We start from the raw sequence: 17,216 nt of genomic DNA on the forward strand, positions 1-17,216 counted from the left end.
AGCACAACTCCACTGTCTTATGTGTTGGTGAATCCATGACGAGCTTAAGCATCATACAGTCTGAACAGGACGTTTTGAAGAGGGTCCCATTGTAGGTAGACATCTGCCCAATCTGAGAGTAAAACGTAGGGCCTTCTATTGAGATGTTCTGGGACCTAGATTGGCACCGGTCACCATTCCGATCGGCTTGGGTGTACGTTGAGTTGTAGAAATCAATTCGTAGACTGTCGGCATAAGGAACAGAGAAAGGTACTACAGGACGTTCTGGTTTAATGATTTTCAGACTGCTTGCAATCATAGCCCATCTGCCCTCGTAGTGACGAGGATCCGCTTGAGCCAAAGGCTGGACCAGGTCTTTACAGTCCAGAGGAGCTGAATGGCTCAGGGACATCAAGAAGAGGAGAGTGATGGCACACACAGCAAACATGTCTCTTCTTGTCAAAATCATACACCTATACAGCTGGACTGTGGCACTGCAGCGTCTGTCTGAAAGTACTGCCAGTATAGATTCTTGTCTGGTTTTATAGCTGCATCAGGGAAAAAAATGGAGATTTGATAATACTGAGAGCAGAGTCCACCTGTGTTCTCTGTGATAGGGCAATAAGAATTATTTGATTTATAGTTTTCTAACTCAAAAACAGTTAAAGTCCTTACATTACACAATAATAAAAGTCATAATTTTTAAGAAGTAAAAAAATTTGGATCAATTTTTACTTCTTCCAACCATATAAGATTAAGAGTCGATGTAGATTTACATATTGCAATAACATCACAATCCTACAATGAATCATAGAGGGTTTTCATGATGCGTCATCAGACCAGAAGTCGCCATATTGGAGGTACTCCGCATCACAACAAAGCACAGGCACTGAAGTAGATCCCGAACGGCGTCAATGAAAATGGTTAATTATTGCCTTGTTTTAGGTTGTACCAATAGGTCAGACCGAGAAAAACATTTGGAATATTATCGACTTCCAAAAGTTATTAAAAACCAGGGAGAAAAATGCCAGAAGTCATCAGAGGAAAGGAGGCACTTGTGGTTGGCAAAGCTTAACCAGGATCTACGAGAGAAAAATCTGTCTTGTTTGGTCTTTGAAATGAAAAAAAAAACAAACTATTAAGAGTCACTTGGCTACACTTTGAGTATCGCAATTATATCATACAGTTAAGGTTAGGTTGATTAAAGAAGTTATTGCATTACCTACTTTGGCCTTCACAACACATTGGTCGTTAATGACTTGGTCAGGGCTCCAGACTGCTACCAAATGGTCGCATTTTGCGACCAAAATTTGAGAGTGTGCGACTGAATTTTACATCCAGTCGCACATGTGCGACCAGTAAATTTGCCCCCTTTTTTACACGTTAAACGTCGAAATTTCGGTACCTGAGAGCGCGTAAGCTCAAGCTTATCCGTCCTCTCTGAAAATTGACAGAGAGCGGAGCTCTGACACAAACGCACGCACACGCATAGCTGCGGACGGTGCAAACTACGTCGGCTCTGCAGTTTTGTTGAAGTCACAGTGAGTCACGGAAATGCCGATAAAGTGGTTTCAAGTGTGGTTTCAGTTTTTCAAAACTTCACACAGACACCGTTTGCTGCGATGTGATATTAATGGAGAGCCCAAAGCGGTCGCGGTGCTGTTGACTTTACCCTTCCTAAGCAGGCACAACGGTGGTTCTGTGCCCTGGTGGATGACTGACAGGCTGAGGTTGTAAGGCAAGGCAACTTTATTTCTACAGCACCTTTCAGCAACAAGGCAATTCAAAATGCTTTACATGAAACATTAAAGAGCAGTTAAAAACGGTCATGAAAATAAAACAGGCTAAAAAAGAATATACAAATACAAGAATAAAAGTTACAGTGAGTAAGAAATTAATAATTATTCAATTTAATAGGTTGTAGGGATGGGTTTGGGAGGAGAGAGGGAGGGGTTTTATTTTTTATTTTTGTTTAATTTCTTTCAAGTGTAACATATTCTAATAAAATAACAATGTTCTAAGTACATAGGATAAATAGGTTTGACAATATTTTTTACAACTGAAATAATTGTTTTGTAATTATAGAGGGAAAGTACCAAAAAAAAGGTACCGTTGAGTAACGGAACCGAATTTCAGGTATCTGTACCGATATTGGTTCAGTAGTAGCCTAAACAATGCATGTTTAATTTTAAGTTGAATTCATTGTATTTGTAGACTAGAGCTGGTATATATATATATATATATATATATATATATATATATATATATATATATATATATATATATATATATATTTTTTTTTTACTTTTCAACTTTTTAATTTTTTTGATGGTGCTGTCGGTTAACCTTCTATGTTGCATCTTCAAAAGTGACACTGAATTTGAAACAGCACATTGTAATTTCTGCATCTATTATCAAAGTATTGATTAGTAATACAGTGGAAATTAGTAGAAATGTGAATATTTGGTTAGCGTGTTGATTTACGGTGTGTGCCCCTAAATTTTCTGGTTGCGCCCCTAAGATTTTCAGTTGGGGGCCACTGTGCTCCTAGTGAAAAAAGTTAGTCTGGAGCCCTGTTGGTACTGCGTCTCCCTCACCCATCCACACACCATCTGGTTATAAGCCTCCAAACTTTTGTGGGATTTAAGGTCTTCCGCTGTGTATGGGCTCGGCGAGAAAACCAGGTAGTTGACTATATCAGGATATGCAACTGAAGGAAGAATCACCGGGTTGCCATGGATCCAAGAAGAGGGAGCCAACTTGTAGGGATCTGCACTGCCAGTAAACTGTAATTTCTCAAAATAACGCGCCTTTTCTGTGGTCGAAGTCCTTCCATGCCTTTGCATCTTGGACACGTTTTGATGAGCTTTTCTGTTGTTTAGATATAAGGTATTAAAGTATCCAAAGTGCACAATACTCCATTACTCCATTCAGTTGTTTACACCAAGTGCCTCCAATATGGCCGCGCATCCAGGTTACCGCCCAGAACGTGACGTCGGTGAAAACCCTCTATTGTGAAAACAAAACTTTCTAGATGTTGTGTTGTTACTTTGGCCAGTGGCCTGTACTACGAATCAAGATCAACATGTCCTGGATTTCTTTCAGTTACCCAGCTCCACCTAACCTAACCACCGTGGTCCCACATAACCACGACGGTGGTTAACAACTAGCTAGTTCAATCAACCTAGGGTTTCCCAATCCAGCGACGCGTGCGTTCACGTAAAAGAGGCGGTGTTTGCACAGCGCAACCAACCACAAACATCTACCAGAGCAGCATATTGTATATAACAAGAGCAAACTATAATTCTACATAAATATGAAGAACACAGACACGGTTTAACAGGCAAAACGCAATACAGTCGCTACAGCTGCTTCCTAAAACAGGAGGAAAGCTGGCAAAAAATAGCCGACGCTGTAAATGCATAAATCACAACGCTTATTAATATCACTCCCCCATCAGTCAGGCACAAGATCTGACCATAATTACACTTGTGCTTTCCATAAATTATAGTTGTTTTAGCCTATTATTTCAGTTGCAACCCTGGCAGTGGTAAGCGATCGTGAGAGCAAATTAAAAATATAAAAACATAATTTAAACCGATGTGCGCATTGGCAACGCATGGCTCAAGAAGCTAACAAAGATACATAACTCCCTCCACTGAAATCAGTGGATTCAAACTGTTATAATTATAGTTTGCTCTTCTTATACACAATATGCTGCTCTGGTAGATGTTTGTGATTGGTCGTGCTGTGCAAACACCGCCTCTTTTACGTGAATGCGCGCATCGCTGGATTGGGAAACCCTGGGTTGATTGAACTAGTTGTTAACCACCGTCGTGTCACAGGTTATGCGGGACCGCGGTTGTTAGGTTAGGTGAAGCCGGGTAACTGAAATAAATCCAGGGCATGTTGATCTTGGTTTGTAGTACAGGCCTCAGGTCCGAGTACTCAAGCCCGGAGTAAATTAAAGCTGCGTTCCTCTCATATGATTGGTAGGTGAAATCAATTGACTCGAAAATAATAAACCGCATGCAAGTTCGCAAATTTTTTTTTCCTCACGGCCGCATGCCGGAGATCCAGCACGGTGCCGGAATACTTTAAGCCCTGCGGTTTACACCTATCGCCATTTCTAGCCACTGGGGGACCATAGGCAGGCTAGGGGAACTCACATTAATGTTAAAAAAACCTCATAAAGTGAAATTTTCATGCCGTGGGACCTTTAACTCACTTGCACTGTGGTTTTAAACTAAGTTTCATGGTTACAACTTTATGGGAAAGTTCTTCAATCCCGGTTATTGTTTTTGCATTGTTTGTTTATTGGCACCCCCATGTAAAGTGCAATTTCTAGGAATGTTTTTTTTGTGTGGAATAATTCAGTGAATGTGGGATGTTACTATGCCTTCACCAACTCAACAGCCAAAACACTAGTATCATCTTTGCAACAGTACACAATCTTCCCCTTTAGATTAATTGCTTTTATGCTTAGAATTAGACACAATGGATCTACAACCGTATCATCTGCTAATACAGGCAGCAACATCTGGTTCTTTTGTTCTCATAGTTTGTTTGGAATTGTATTATGAAGAATTGAAAAAAATTAAACACATTGAACTCATGTTTTTTTTATATATCAAAAAGGTAGTGGCTCCTCATGCAATGGTTCTCTAAAAAATCCAATTGCTGTTGGACAGGACCCCATGGGAGCTCTCAGCTCAGCAGGACTTATTTTCAGAGTTACAGAGCCCATTGCTGCACCCCCTTCCCCAGCAACTCCGGCTTTGGTTTGGTCCTCTAGATGGCTGTGCTGTTAGCCACGGAACTACTACAAGGGCAGGTGGAGACACTGCTGGGAGCTCAGGCGGCTTTGACACTCATGCACTTGCATAAGTGGAGGATTTATGAGAAACGCAGAATGTCTCATAGATAGTACGCCCTGTTAGTTCTCTTTTTCCCTTCAGGGGGACATTTACCACAACTAAAGCTGCATGGATAGATACATACCAGTTGTCTGAGGGTAACTGCAGACTCCCACTCCCCTGACAGAGGGAATTACAAATAAATAACATTATGGTTAAACATTATCCAGTGTGTTTGTTTTTGTATGAAGCAATGTTGTTTTGGGACAAATTCACTGTTTGAGGAACAGATGCTGGATGAACATCGAGTACATCAAGCAATGTATCACAAATGTCAGTTTAATCATTAAACCATTAATCAATCATTTCAAAGCTGACATCTCAGACACTCTCAATTCCACAGGTTTCTGTAGACAGTTAATACAGCCATGCACAGAGCTATGTCAGGAGCTCTGGAGCCCCTCTTTCAAAAACACATCTGATAAAAATATCAAATGCATACTTTCAGGCATTTTAAAATAATTTCTCTTTTAAATCTGACAACATCCCACAAAATATTCAGCGGTACACACTGTGGTTTATAAAAAAGGCCATTTCATACTATCAGTCTGTGTATTGTCAAAACCTGTATTACAGAGTGAATAAAATGTCCAGGCCCTATACTTGGATTAAAAGTATCTCTAACAAAAGTCCAAAATCAAAAATTAATTCAGCGTTATAGTCATTCAATTAGAAGAATATCCTCTCTGAACCTTTCCAGATCTCTGGATGTTGAATCTCATATTTAGATTATGAATATTACCCAATGAAGTATACATGTAGATACAACAGTTTAAAATAATACATCTTTAATATGTGGGTTTTATGATCCTATGTAGATTGGCTGGCTCATCTGCTAACCAGGAAAATAAAATCAAACTCAAAACAATGTTAAAAAAAGAAACACCTCATATTTTGGTCCACATTGTGTGAAAAAAAGAATTTAAAAGTGTAGTTCTGGGTAGAGAGCTCCTCGAGGCACTTAAACACTGACAAGTCCAGTCCATGCCCCCCCCCCCCCCCCCCCGTCTTCATGTTGGAATCGAGAGCTCACTTCCTTTGGAGTATCCAAACTTAAGATTCAAGGATTCAAGATGAATACAAGGAATGAGGACAGAGAGTAGGGGAGGAAAATGAAGTCGCTTGAAGACAGAAAAAGGATGGGTGCATAAAACAAAAAGTGAGTGTGTTATGAATTGAAGAGCAGAGGGACAGAGTAAAAAGGGAGAGTGGATATGAATGTACAGAAAGGGCATTTACATGACAGAGCAGCACTGGCAGGTTTTGTGTTTGGGTGCCTGGGTCTCCTCTCCCTGGCTAGCCCTGGTCGGGCTGTGTGTCTCTGTGCTGGCAGCTGCTGCTGGCTTTGCTTGGGTGTCGGGGGCTTTGGCCTGCGACAGAAGGGGTTCCTTCTCCTCCGGCCTTGCCTCTGTCCTCTGGATCTCCTGGGGATCGGCCAGGGGAACCTCCTGGAACTGGCCAGGCAGAGGGGCAGGGTCTTGGGCTTTTAATGCTGCCTCAGCTTCAGCCTCAGCCTCTAGCTCGAGGTTGAGAGTAGAGGGTTGCACCTTAGAGTAGACAGGCACCAAAACCACTGCAGTGCCCTCTGGAGCATTGGCTGGGGATTGCACCTGCACAGAGGTTGGGTCTTCTGATTGTCTGTACTGTCCTTCAGTTTTCGTCTCTCGATCTCCATTTTCGTTTGTCTTCACGCCGCCCTGCACGTCTCCATCTCCAGTTGCTGGTGGTGCCTCCGCAATGCGTTCAGTTGCCTCACTCTTCTCTGGTTGTGTGAAAGTTTCTGGAGCGGCTTCTGTTTTTACCACCTCCTCCACAGCCTCCCCTCCATCTTGGCCTTCTTCTGGATTCGGCAGAGGGGTTTCCTCTGACTGCATGGTCTCCCGCTGATCTTCCTGTGGTGCAAGATCCTTAAGTACATCATCCCCGTCATCTGTGATGATCACACATTCTGCTCTCATCACCACAGTCCCTTCTTCCTCCTCCCCATTAATCTTGACATTTAGAACCCGACCAGGCTCTGCCTCAGAAACACCCAGACTTAACTCAGGCTCCAATGTCATGCTAATAACACCCTCAGAGGCTACAACCGGTCCGTTGGTGGTGGTAGTGTCGTGATTGGGGTCTGCTTCCAAGTCTCCTCCGCCATTGGTAAGGACCGCTGCGGTTTCATCCAGTAGTGCACTTTGGTTTGTCTTTACTTTATCTTCTGTTGTTTTTGAAAAAAAAAAAAAAAACTCAAATAAATATCACTGTGAGTAAAGGAGGATATATCTGTGCACTTACATTCATTAGAAAGTGTAGTGCTGTTCATACATTTAAATTATGTTGAGTGAATTTGCAATCAATCTGCCTCGCTGTCATTTACACTGATTCTTAGCTTTAATTGTAGGTAGTGTCGACGCACCGTAACTTGATTGAAATTATGAAAATTATTGAAATATGTCAGTGTTCAATACAGCTACTTTATGTATTGTAATGCAGTTAACAAAAGGTTCTGCCAGCGATAAATCTTGATGCAATAACACAGAAAAGTCATTCACCTCTGCTCTAAAAGGGTAGCACTGTTTAAAATCCAGGCCATAAAGTGTCTAATAATAAACAAAGGCTTCTATTTGTTACAGAGCAGAATGTAATAACTTAATGTAAGTGGATATTTATTGTACTGTCACATGCAGTCTAAAGTTATGAATGCGAGATGATTTAAATACAAACGGAAGGCTCAATTTCCTTTTCAGAACTCTCTTGTCCACCTCAGCAGCTGAGTAGCTGTCCACGTACAAGCTGCCCTCTAAGAATGCAAGTTATGCACTTGAGTGCCTATTAGCATAAATTTATATACACAATCTCATTCAACATGGGTAAATATTCATCACAGCATGTATGAACTTGAAGTAATAGGTATGCCTGCGCCACTCCTTTCTTTATAATGCAAATTTCTTAAGATCAGTTTATACAATGCATACAGACACATATTTCTATAGGGATTTATGGTCTTTAAGGGGTTGTGGTAAGATGGTGATTAGATATGAACTAAGAGTAAGAATGAAAAGGAGAATTCAGGAGATTTTTTTTTAGGTTCAAAGTGATGAGATGAGATGTTTACATCAATAAAAATATAGACGTTATTTAATGTGTGCAGGATTCTCTTCAGGTTAATTGAGGTTTGCATTCCACCCATGAGCTTTATGAGAATATTGTGGCGTATGTCTGTGTGCATTTTATGACACATGAGTCAACTCCATACCCACCCGATCCTATTGCATTGTTGTCTCCGTTCTGCACAACCATTTCTGAGGAAGAAAAAAAATTGTATTTATTGCAGGTAGCAGTGTTTTTCAGTCAGATATGCAGTATAGAAATCATGAAGTACTACACAAAGGAGTACTGGTTTCCCTGAAAATAACACCCTTAAGTCTACTATACCTTTAAATTAAAATATTCAAATCATGGGGTCTACACTGAAGACAGAATTACAATGTGGCTTAATCAACACACCTGTACTTCTTTGGAGAACTTATCTTGTCATTATATCGATACACAGGTGCAACATTAAAAGCTGACAAAATCCTAACTACGAACGTGCGTCTTTTTTTTTTTTTTTTAGGTGGTATATAAGTTATTTCCATCACTGCAAGCAAAGAGAAAACAATTGGAAGCAGTCAAAGCATTAAACAAATGAAATCTACTCAAAATGTACTGATGTACTGTAATTAAGTAAGAGTAGCATTAGAAGTGCAGCTGTGGTGGTAGCCAGAACAGCAGTGGTTTTAACCTGATAAAATGTTGCAGGGTTGACAGGTATTGAACAGAATACAGTGTCAAAAAAGGCGTTCAGATCGACGACAGCAATGCGTCGTTCTGCACTCTTACACTGAGCTTGTCAAATTGCTTGAAAATGCTCATGTTAACTCTCATACAGTGTGTAATTTGCACCGGTGTATCGCTTTCTCTGGTAAAAAGCTGTAAAAAATGTTTCTCTCTACCAAAAGGTTCATCTGATCTGACTTACCTGCTCCAGCCTCTGCCACTTCCACTGCCTCCTGTTGGGTAAGAGGGACAGTGGAGGAATTGAATTTACTGTGCTCAAATGGTGAAACTGTTTGTGTTGTGTTGCCTGAACATCTAGTGTATTTCGAAGGGAATATAAAAAGACAAACAAAACAATGAGATGCAAATACTGGCACATCCACATCACAGAAGCTTTAAGGAAACAGACACAATGCAGACTATTTTTCCTCATCTCATCTAAATAGGTTTCTATCCTACACTCTTAACAGCACAGACTGTACTAAAATAGTTAATGTGTCCACGGTGGACTCTCGGTGGATGATAGTGATGAGTTTAGATGTTAAATGACCATGACATGCGGCTTGGTCACAAGGGGGAGTGATTGAGTTGAAAAGCCTGACCTGCCCTCTGAAAAGTTGACCCCTTTCCACAGTTTGGTGTAGCACGCACGCACTTAACTACATCAGATCTGTATACAGATAAATAGTGATCATGTATATGTCTGTACTTTTTACAGTTAAAAGCTAGCTTTTCCTGAACAAATCATCACATCCCTAATCTCATCAGAAACATTAGGCAAACAAGGTGATACAAACATTTTTTGAGTTGCCAGATATTAGCTGTCACTCACTCTCAGTCTGCCCACTAAACCAAAGCTCTGCTGGCAGAGCCTGTTTAAAGTGATGTATTTTCACACAGAGGATAAGGTCATACATTCTCCTCCATCACGGGCTGGTAAGGCTAATAAAAAATAGGATCCTCTGTTTATGTCTCCAGTTGATGTGAGCTAAACTCAAACAGACAAGATTAAGATGAATATACGACAACCATGAAAAACTTTACTAAATAGACCCTGTAGTGTACGGCAGGAGAGGAGGGACAACTCTTATGTTCTACTATAAAGACCTTCAGCGAGGTGAAGTAAACATACTTGCGCTTGGCCTGAGTTGAAACAATAATTCCAGAGTGGATCAAGTGCTGAATTGTTTATGTAACAGGGCTGCTTACATTCACAAAGTTCCTGCTTTTGAACAAGAGGTGCTACATCAAAGGTACATTAAGAGAGGAAATTAATTATTCATGGCAAAAAGCCACAGACAGATGTTGTGGGAAATTTTCTGCGTAATGGAAGATGATGGAGCAAGCTGGTTCAACACATATTCCAAGCCCCTTTGTGTCCAAAAGAATGATGGGCAATTTTGTGTGTGTGTGTGTGTGTGTGTGTGTGTGTGTGTGTGTGTGTGTGTGCGCAAGTTCCTCACCGTTTGGCCATGCTTCATCTGTTCCTTCAGCTTCTCTTCCTCCTCTTCCAATTGCTGACTCTCTGACTGCAACCTGAGATATATACATACACACAAAAACAAACACATCAAATCTATACTAAAAGTTAGTCTTAGTTTATTTTAATGGGATGCTTAAATATGATTATAGCCTTATTTTAGGATCTAAGTAACAACTACAGCAGGCACATGTTTAAATTCCCCTAGAGGCCATATGCAGTGTGTGTGAGGAGTCTTCTTGGAAAGTGAAACAGAGCTGCAGACCTTTGCAATAATAAGATTGGGATCTTGGAGTGTAGGCCTCAGAGACTAGACAACATTGTCCACTGCAATAAAGAAAAGTCTGTCTGGCAAGTGTGCAGGTAGGATCACCCTCTCACTCTCTGCCTGCGTTCAGTTGAGTACTGGCGGAATTAAAATTCAGCTTTGCCAAAGCACACATAATGTACGACAACAACAAAAATTAGAAGAAAACAAAAATAGAAAAGGGAATGCTGCAACTATAAATTATACATGTTTCAACTATTCAAATACAACAAAAATGTGTGTCAGTATTCTCCAGCTTTGTCAGCTCACTGTCTTCACACACTCACACACACACACACACACACACACAGTACTTGTCAATTCGCTTTTCATTCTCCTGGGCTCCCCAAAGAGGGGAGCGGGGGCTCTGGGAGTCCGGGGAGGTTGGGGACAAGGGAGCTCCCTCCATCAGCCACTGGTCTCTCAGAGACTTCCTCTGGAGTAAGAAAGAAGAGGTGAGGAAGAGGAACATGATGTTGAGTTAACCAAGAAAATTTGTCACAGATTTAGCTATACAGTTCCGTTTTACCACAGTAGCTATACCTCTAATATCTCTGCTTGTATCAGAACATTGTGAGCAGGACTGCAAATCAATGAGCAAAAGTGTTTATTGGCAATATCGGATTTTTATGTTATTGTCATCACTGTGATGGACTTTTGTGATTTGGTGCTTAACTTGCTGGATAAGCCAAAACAGACAGACCTGGTTGGGGATTTTATTCATAAACTGTTGAATCAATTGATTTTTCAGAAAATCTATTATATCAAGATACACGTATCAATATCAAGATATAAAATTGCATATGATAAGCATCCGGCTCTTTATTTTACCAGAATATCCTCCATTATTGTGCCATACATAAAAGGCACTTGACTAGGATTTATTTAATTTAATAAAATCTGTGAATGTAAAAACATCTTCAGTTATTATCCTAATTTTCCAGAGAACCCCAGCACCATTTCCACCACTGGATATATCTATAAGCTAACATCGGCCGATAATATCAGTCTGCTGATTTACAGATCAAGCTCTAGTTACAAATCAGAAACAAAGTATTAGCTACCTCAAGCTATCAACAGTAAATTAACATTAACTAGAATGTTGAAGTAATGGCCAGCTAACGCTAGCTAGCTAGCTTACTAAGTATGATATGGCTAGCCTGGTAAGCACTTAGCTAGCTAGCTAGTTGAACAGAAAAAACTCCTTTAACATCTAGAATTACATACACTCGAAACAACCGTCACAGGAAAGCTGTAATAAATGGATTACCTACAAGTAATGGTCCAACAAGGGTATTTTTTCAGTAGATAAAAGGTGCCTGTCAATATTTGCTTGTTCACAGAGTGGTAGTGGTAGATGAAGCTAACAATCTCAGTTTAACTCCCAACTGCTATACACCTGTGCCAGTACTGGTTGCTACTAGCAACAGAATGTTCAACTGAAACTAACTGCTGGTGGCAGAATGGTGAGATGAAGAGAGAGGCTGTGTCCATTATCACTCCTGATTTGTTAACTATGTGTATACCTCGCTCTACATTATCCCACTTATTACAATAGTTAGTCTACAATGTAAGCTAACTATTGTCCCTATGACTGAAGTTACTGCGTAGACTGTAAATATGTAGCAATAGGTACTTTATTTACCCTCCACCATATTATTTGAGTGTCCAAATTGTAAAATAAATGCATGTAGTGTCCTCAAGAAAATACACAATAAAATGAAAAAAGTAGTTCCCATACCATGACAACACTGTGTCCAAAGTTCATACCACATACTAACTATTTACAGTATGTACTGTATAGCTACTAATAATACTGTAGTACTGTTTTTGCAGTTATTATACAATAAGTCAACAATTCACGTTATCAATCCAACACCTGCCCCTGCCATTAAACTAAAGGATAAATCTAAATGTTTTTCCAGCTTTAAGCAGGTCTTTCATTTCTTTTGTACATGGGTCATTGTGGGAAAATCATGTACATCAGCAGCAAACTCAAACATCAAGTTTTTTTGTATGAATAGTGACTGTTTTGAATATATATTTATTATTATATATTATAATTGTCACTTTTCTAATGTGAACTCACTACGTAACCTGTTTAGAATTTGTACATAGTATGGAATTAGGACACAGCTTACAGTTTACTTACAAAGCCAAAATGCAATTTGCTGCATAGATACAAAAATTACAGTAATGCCACATTACACTTATTGTTACAATGCAAAATGATGATGACTCAAAAATGTAAATCTCAATGTATTACTCACTATAGAGTAAAATACAGGCCGTTTATTTTGTGAGGAATAGTAAATGATGATCATCCAACAAGGAAAGCGTTGGAAAGTTATTTGTCCTTCAACAAAAGTTGGACATATTTCATGCTATATCGAGAAATCAAAACAAACGTGGTCTTATACTACTGTGCAATCAGAAAGAGAACCCTGGTGATGAAAGTGATATGAAAATGATGTTATGATGATAGTGTTTACAGTGCCATTTGTCAGGCTTTTCAAACCAAGCCTGCCATTATTTACTCCACAAATTACATTGCTATTTGCAGAACTTCTTCACAGACAAATAAATTCCACTTTTAAAGATGATCTGCTAAAAATGAATGGAAACTATTCAAATGGTTGTACAAGGGAAGATATTAAACACTTAATTAGCATAGTTGTAAGCAGGACACCGTCAAGAAGGAGACACATTTTTCACTCAAACATAATAAACCATTTGTGTTCCCCTGTATGTCAGGACTAATAGCCGGGGCTGCAGGGTCACTTAGTAGGTATGACAGCTGTGTTGCAACCAGTTGACCTTGGTTCAACAGCTTGTTGCAGCAAGCATCTGCACAGCTAAAGTGCCCTTGAGCCAGACAGTAAATTCTTGCCAGCTCTAGAAACGCTGGTCTGCAACTGACCCTGACAAGTGGAAATAAAGAGTTTGTCTGCAGTGAACTTTTACTGTAGTAAGTCTAATCTATAAAATTACCAAGATTATCATTCTTATTATAATAAGTAGCTATATGCAATACAATCCAGTACAAAGTACTCACAGCAGCTATACTTTCTCTTACTGTGTAAAGCCAGGTGGTGTCTGTAAGCTTCTCTTACTACTGAGGTGAAAACTGAAAAAATTGAAAACCCATACTCCCCCTCCAGCCTATGGCCCGTTGTTTCCAATATCTGGCAACTATTAGCCAGTAGCTACCTACTTAACTATAAGCATCACAAAACCATCTCTGTGTTATTTCCTGCAGCGCAGAACAAGCCCTGCTCTGTTCCCCTCCCTGCGCCTTTGGCTGACTGGACACAGCCCTCTCTAAACTTCCGTGCAGGTCAGGAGCTGTGTATAAGCTGCTGCTCCCACCTATCACATCCTTACATCTACCCTGGGGTTAGAGGCAATGTCAAAGCTAATGAATGTTCTGAAAGCTATGATGATATCATGGATATCATGGAGCAAGCCTCGACATAATGGTTTTAAATTATTCTATGAAGCCTCTTGCAAAATGAGTATATAGATGCAAGTCATGTTTGGAGCACAATGCACACAAAAGGTGAGCATATGCTAAATATTCTCCTGCATGACCACACCGGCACACACATGCATACCCGCTTGCACACAAACACACGCTGCACAGATTTCACACAATTTGAGGAATGTGCCCCAGGCCAGCGAGGCAGTGCAACAGTGGAGTAGGAAGTGGGAATGCTAGTCTGGAAATGATGTGAAAACAATAGAGCAGCTCTGTGACATGCAGAGTGTGTAAACACTCACATAAAAACTGATTTCAGCAAAGGAAGGCTTGCCTCTAACCTTGCGAGACACTGGCAGAATCAGGAAGTGTGGAAGGTTGTATTGTGTGTGTGTGTGTGTGTGTGTGTGTGTGTACAAAACACATTTTGGGGCTGACCTGCTATCAAACTGAAATGAGTCTCCAGAGGATTTTGGCTGAGTGAAATTAAGACTGCATGTGTGTGTTTGTGAACTAATGAGACGGGTTAGATCATCCTGTGTATGTGTGTCAGACCTTGAGCTGCTGTAGTCTGAGCTTCTCATCCTCCATGTCTCTCCTGGCTCTGTCCTGCTCCTCCTGCAGCCGACGCTTCTCCTGACGGAGGAAACGAAGGATGGTAGGAGAGAAATTGCAAAAAAAAGAGAATGAATGTAGACATATTGATAGTTTAGGTAGAGAGGGAGTGAGAGCAAGGGGAGTACAATGTTATTCAAATGAAGAGAAAGATGGAGAAACTCAGCAGATCAGCAGTCATATACATATAAACAAGCTGTTATGTAAATTAATGAACAGAAACAAAGAAAGGGAAGAGACGGCAGTGAATAAAACATCACTGGGAAAGAGTAAAATGGGGACACCTGGTCAACCATCTGTCACAAGGACACTGTCACCATAGACATCAGGTATACTCTATATCCCATAATGCTCAGAGCAGCTGTCCCCATGGCAACCTGGTGTTGTTTTCGTGGAACCAGGGACACCCTGGCTAACCACATTGAACACTCAATATATTATTTAGGAGTTACGGACAGCTCAGAGAGCTAACTCTCTTTATCCTCTCTTTCTCTGTGTAGTCAAATCTGAAGTAGAAAGTAGTAGATACCTCACTTGATGGTTATTTCACTTTTTTGGCAAGAGACTGACCAGGATATCATGTAATAATGGTTATATGTTAAAATGTAGTGAATAAATTCCATTAAAATTAAGGTTATACTAAAAAAAGAGACAAGCCATTGCTCTATGAAGTGAATTTTACTTTCATAAATCTCCATTAAATGCTCATGTTATTTTTCGCATTCTGAGCAGCTTGCTGAAAAAGCACAGAGCAGAACTGAGACTGAAACAAAGACTGAGCAACCTGCCTACACCAGGCCAATGGTGAACCATCACACCACTAGGTTGGTACTATGTTTCACAGCTGAAATATGACTTTAACGCTATTGCATGTTTTTGATTAAATTATGCATTTCTTCAGATTTCAATGCAATAAATCATGGAAATTGATGATATCAATCATAAACTAACAAGTAATTTCTGCTGGGGTTAATCAGCTACTCCACACACAACTTTCACATTCAGACTAATCTTATTTTCTAACAATTTCAAACTAGTTTTTTGAGACTTCCACATTCACATCTGTCTGAGGGGGCAACTGCCAGTTGTTATTAACCCAGATTAGATTAAGATTAATTTAGATTAAAATTATTTTTTGGGAATTTCCGCCTTTACTTGATAGGACAGTTTAGACATGAAAGGGGAGAGAGACGGGGAAGACATCGCAGGTCGGATTCAAACCCTGGGCCTCTGCGGCTCTACCAGGATTCGTCTATACAGATACAGGTGTGTGGACTCACAGCAATGGCCTTCAGTCGCTGATTGTACTTCTCCGTCTCATCCATCCCGGCACCTGTGACAAAACGAGACAGGGTTGAAGGTTAGAGGTCAGAGGTTAAATATGAGTACAAGAATCAGATCCATTTATTCCCAGGTCATTATTTCAGATACACTCTCTGCAATTCTCATAAAACCCTATTTAGCACTTTCTTATGTTGAGATATTCATTCTTTGTGCTGCATGGCCTGTTTTTTTGCAAAGTAGTTGCAGGTTGGTTTAAAGAGTGTGTGAAAAACAGAATCAAACAGCATTTCTCCTGGAGTCCCACCTGTGCTATATCAGAGGATATAGAGTAAAGCCCGACCGATAAAGGATTTTTAAGGCCGATATCGATACAAAGATTTGGTGATTTAAAAATCAGATATTCCAATATATCGGCCGATAGATAGATAGATATATTTAAAAAAAAAAAAAAATCCAGAAACGCATAACAAAACAAACAGATTTCCCTAACATTAGTTATTTGTAGTTGATTATGAGTCCTCACTAAAATAATATGATAATGCCGTTTAAAAATAAACTTGTTTGTTTTATTGTCACAACAGAGGAACATCAAAATATATTAAAGTTCTGATAAATAAAATGTATGAAATACAAACTTAAAATATGAATCTTAAAGTCCTTTGAACAAAAACACAATAACAAAAAATCAGAGTGTTGCCAACAGGAACGTTGTAGAGCGCCCTCTGGTGGACAAACTATGCAACGCCAACACTCACAACATGGTTGAAGGGTGTTTCGTCCGTTTTTATTTTATTTTTTAAATATTCATTTATCGGCCATTATAAATCCCGATACAGATAGTTTGGAAAATGCCTAATAAGGGCCGATAATATCGGCCTGCCGATATATCGGTCGGGCTCCAATATAGAGGCAGCTGATTAGTGGCGACACAAGATCAGACACAGCACTTCAGCCTTTGCAATTTATGAAGCATGCAATCCTCCACACCATTCCCACCCTTACCAAAACCCTTTCCCCCACACCCCCATTAAGCCTTTTGTTTCGGTCATGACACAGCCTATGGCATCTTGAAGAAAATAAACAAGCAATATTTGTTTTCCCCTGCAGCTGAGACTAAATTGGACAATATTTGAGCTCCCAAAAGGCACATGAGAGAGCATAGACAAGAGCCATACATAGCAACCAGCTCACAGCAACTCATTCATTAGCGAGTTCCTGCCATCACAAGCCATAACTCTGCTTTAGTAAACTTCCCAGTAGAGAAACAACACTTATTTTTAGCACACATGGAATTCTGCACTGGGTGGGTTTCATAAAAATACACTTCACATGATAAGAATAATTAAAGTG

At 40.0% G+C, this 17,216-nt stretch overlaps 1 protein-coding gene across 18 annotated transcripts in view; it reads right to left on the reverse strand.

Annotated features, from left to right (window-relative positions):
- Positions 1-4,342: 4,342 nt before the first annotated feature.
- palm3 (paralemmin 3) overlaps positions 4,343-17,216 on the reverse strand; it is a 37,412-nt gene continuing 24,538 nt past the window's right edge. For 4 of the 18 annotated variants that reach the window (XM_031285919.2, XM_031285921.2, XM_031285918.2 and 1 more), the window contains exons 2-8: positions 15,863-15,915; positions 14,523-14,603; positions 10,804-10,925; positions 10,166-10,238; positions 8,905-8,938; positions 8,144-8,185; positions 4,343-7,101 (exon numbers count right to left, since the gene is read on the reverse strand). In XM_031285919.2, coding sequence (XP_031141779.1) covers positions 6,131-7,101; positions 8,144-8,185; positions 8,905-8,938; positions 10,166-10,238; positions 10,804-10,925; positions 14,523-14,603; positions 15,863-15,907 — 1,368 coding nt within the window. In that variant the 5' untranslated portion in view covers positions 15,908-15,915 and the 3' untranslated portion in view covers positions 4,343-6,130. Of the gene's footprint in view, positions 7,102-8,143; positions 8,186-8,904; positions 8,939-10,165; positions 10,239-10,803; positions 10,926-11,759; positions 12,404-14,522; positions 14,604-15,862; positions 15,916-17,216 lie in introns of those variants that run through there. The other 14 variants (XM_036000198.1, XM_036000197.1, XM_036000196.1 and 11 more) reach the window with 14 other exon arrangements.

Source organism: Sander lucioperca, chromosome 4 (assembly GCF_008315115.2).
Source record: "Sander lucioperca isolate FBNREF2018 chromosome 4, SLUC_FBN_1.2, whole genome shotgun sequence".
Classification (NCBI taxonomy): Eukaryota; Metazoa; Chordata; class Actinopteri; order Perciformes; family Percidae; genus Sander; species Sander lucioperca.